Consider the following 3,603-nt stretch of genomic DNA (forward strand, 5'->3'; position numbering starts at 1 on the left):
ACGTCATATTTATAGGGAATAGGCGCAATACGGCCTACAGGGGCAATACGGCCGTATTGAAATTTTTGAACTTCAATACGGTCGTATTGAAGTTCAATACGGTCGTATTGAAATTCAGAAATTTCAATGCGACCGTATTGAGTTCGCTGCGGGTGTATTGAAGTGTCAATACGGTCGTATTGACTTAAGTACGGCCGTATTGAAGTTTCAGAAACTTCAATACGCCGTACTGAGTTCACTACGGCCGTATTGAAGCTTCAATACGGCCGTATTAAGTTCAGTACGGCCGTATTGGGCTTCATTCCCTCCACTTCCGTATTTTTGAGCTATCCTAAGACCTCTAGACCTACAGAGAACCCTCCTAGGGCCTTCCAGGAGTCCTTCTGGCTGATCTTCCTTCAGTCTTCGAGAGTCTTCAAGCTTTATTTCCGACCCGGACAATTTTAGGGGTCTACAATGAGCCCTAGCTGTCTATTTATAGACTTCAGAAGGGGTCCAGAATGGCCCGTTCCAAAATTGGAACGGCCGTTCTGGATATGGCCGTTGTGTGTTAATTTGGACCCTGGAACGGCCCGTTCTGAAACTAGAATGGCCCGTTCTGGGGAACTAGAACGGCCTGTTCTGGTTTCAGAACGGCCCATTCTGGGTACCAAAATTAAGCCCCCTTTATTGGTCTAGAACAGCCTTGGAACGGCCCGTCCCAGATTTAGGAACGGGCCTGTTCCAGCCCCGTTCCAGTTAGGCTTTTAGCCCTTTTTTGAGGGGTTTGGAACGGCCTGTTCCAATCTTGGAACGGCCCGTTCCAATCTTGGAACGACCCGTTCCAATTTCAGAACAGCCCGTTCCAAATTAGGGTTTTAAGCCTTTTGGGAGCCTCGGAATGGCCCGTTCTGGACCTTGGAACGGCCCGTTCCAGGCCAATAAAAATATTAAATTTGTGCTTTTGGGCCCCCTGAAGTCCTATCTTCTTGTTGGCATGCTTCGGGAGCTCCTTCCCTTCGTAACAAAGGTCCATGTCCTTGTTTGTATGCCCCCGAACGAAATTGGGTGTCTACAATGCCAATCAAAAGGGGGTCTCTTTTGTGCTTGATTGGGGCGTGCATCTATACGCCCATAGGACTTCAGGGAGCTCTTCGGCCTAGGTTCCTTTGGCCGTGCTGAGTCGTTTCTTCAACTCGGTGAGGACAACTTTGTTAGTTGCTTCGGTCTGACCGTTGGACTGCGGGTGTTCTATAGACGTGAACAGGTGCTGAATGCCGAGGTTCTCAAGGAAGGTGTTGAACTTTTTATCCGTGAGTTGAAGCCCATTGTCGGAGATAATTGCATATGGAATGCTGAACCGAGTGATGATGTTTTTCCATACGAACTTCTGAACATCAACGGCAGTGATAGTGGCAAGCGGCTCGGCCTCTATCCACTTAGTAAAATAGTCCACAGCTATTATTAGGAATTTGCATTGTCCCTTGGCAAGAGGGAATGGGCCGAGTATATCGATCCCCCATAAGGCAAAAAGCCAAGGAGAACTGATAGTGTGGAGTTTCGCAGCTCAGGCGTGTATAAGATGGCCGTGTTGTTGACATTGTATGCACTTCTTCACGTACTTGGGACAATCTATTTTCAAGGTCGGCCAATAATAACCGGCTCTTAAGACTTTTGTTGCCAACATTCTACCCCCGGAATGGGAGCCACAGATCCCTTCATGAATTTCTCGCATGATGTATTCGGCTTGTTGTGGGTCGATGCATTTTAGCAAAGGGGTGGAGAAGCCTCTCCTGTAAAGCTCTCCTGAGATAACCGAGTACCGCGCTGCTTGTGTGCGTAGCTTCTTGGCTTCACTCGGCTTGAGCAGTTCTGTTCCACTGACAATGAAATTCATGAGTTCGGTCATCCATGACTTCGGGACTTCGTCTATCGGTATGCATGCCTGTGTGACACTTGGGGTGGACAACTCCAAGTGTATGGTTGATCGGAGCTGTCCCGGCTTGCGACTACTTGCTAGCCATACCAACTGGTCGGCTCTCTCATTATTCCCGTGCAGCGTGTGTTTGACTTGGATTTTCGTGAACTGATTGCTCATTCCCCAGAAAAGATGATAATATTTGAGCAGATTGGGGTCTTTGACTTGAAAGTTGTTGATCACTTGTTTTGTCACAACCTTTGAATCGGTCCAGCATATGATCTTTCTGACGCCCATCTCGGCTGCCAATCTCATTCTAGCTAACAAAGCTTCGTATTCGGCTTGGTTGTTGGATGCCTTGAAGCCGAAATGCAAAGATTGTTCCAGGGTAATACCAGACGGGCTCTCTAAGATGATACCGACACCGCTGCCTTGGCAGTTGGAGGATCCATCCACGCGCATGGTCCAGGTGCCGTCTTCAAATTGCCCAGGTGGGGATAGTTCATTCAGGAAATTGGCCAAGCATTGTGATTTAATGGTACCTCGAGGTTCGAAACGAATATCGAACTCAGACAATTCGATTGACCATGCCATCATTCGGCCGGCCAATTCAGGCTTTCTTAGCACTTTGGCAATTGGGCAATCAGTTTGGACAACCACTGTGTGGCTCTGTAAATATTGTCGAAGGCGCTGAGCCGCGTATATGAGTCCCAAGGCTACCTTTTCTAAGAGTTGGTATCGGTGTTCGGTGTCTTGCAGCACCCGGATAATGAAGTATATGGGTCGTTGCTTGCCGTCTTCTTCCTGTACCATGACGACACTGATGGCTTCACCGGAAACCGCCAAGTACAGAATTACTTCTCGGCCGGGGATCAGCTTGGCCAACACGAGCGGGGTGCCGAGTCTTTGCTTGAATAGTTGGAAAGAGACTTCACATTCATCTGTCCATTGAAACCGATTCGCTTTTTTCAGGAGGGCTACTATCGGCTTGGAGGTTTCGGTCATACATGGTAGGAATCGCGACAAAGATGTCAATCAGCCTGCCAATTTTTGTACCTCTTTTAGGTTTGTTGGGCTTCTCATGTCTATGATGGCTTGGCACTTGTCTAGGTTTGCTTCAATACCTCGGCTTGATAACATGAAACCAAGGAATTTGTAGCCCGCGACGCTGAATACACAATTGTCTGGATTAAGGCACATATGATGTTTTCGCAGTGCTTGGAAGACATCGGCCAAGTCGGTTTCATGGGAAGGAAGATCAGCCGACTTGACAACCATGTCATCTACATATACCTCCATGTTTTTGCCTATTTGTCTATGGAAGATCTTATCCATGAGTCTCTAATAGGTAGCTCCATCATTTTTTAATCCGAACGGCATCACTTGGTAACAATAGTTGGCTAACTCGGTGACGAATACCGTCTTGTCCTCGTCTTAGGGGTGCATTCGGATTTGGTTATATCCGGAATATGCATCGAGGAATGACAGGAAATTGTGGCCGGTCGCACCGTCGACGAGTCGGTCGATGTTTGGCAAAGGATAAGCGTCTTTCGGGCATGCCTTGTTCAAGTCAGTGTAGTCTGTGCACATCCGCCACTTGCCGTTCGACTTCTTGACCATCACCACATTGGCCAGTCATGTAGTGTCATGGACTTCTCGGATAAACCCCGCATCTAGAAGCTTAGAGACCTCGTCCTCTATTGTTT

The 3,603-nt window shown here is 47.9% G+C and overlaps 1 protein-coding gene across 1 annotated transcript; it reads right to left on the reverse strand.

Annotated features, from left to right (window-relative positions):
• Positions 1–1,546: 1,546 nt before the first annotated feature.
• LOC109803315 (uncharacterized) lies at positions 1,547–2,902 on the reverse strand. The gene has a single exon (XM_020364835.1). The coding sequence runs from the start codon at positions 2,900–2,902 to the stop codon at positions 1,547–1,549; it is 1,356 nt and encodes a 451-aa protein (XP_020220424.1).
• Between the last annotated feature and the right edge of the window lie 701 nt (positions 2,903–3,603).

Source organism: Cajanus cajan, chromosome 1 (assembly GCF_000230855.2).
Source record: "Cajanus cajan strain Asha chromosome 1, NIPB_CcT2T_4, whole genome shotgun sequence".
Classification (NCBI taxonomy): Eukaryota; Viridiplantae; Streptophyta; class Magnoliopsida; order Fabales; family Fabaceae; genus Cajanus; species Cajanus cajan.

Coding starts and splice junctions, on each gene's coding strand:
- LOC109803315 (XM_020364835.1), bottom strand. CDS start 2,902: ATGACCGAAACCTCCAAGCCGATAGTAGCCCTCCTGAAAAAAGCGAAT.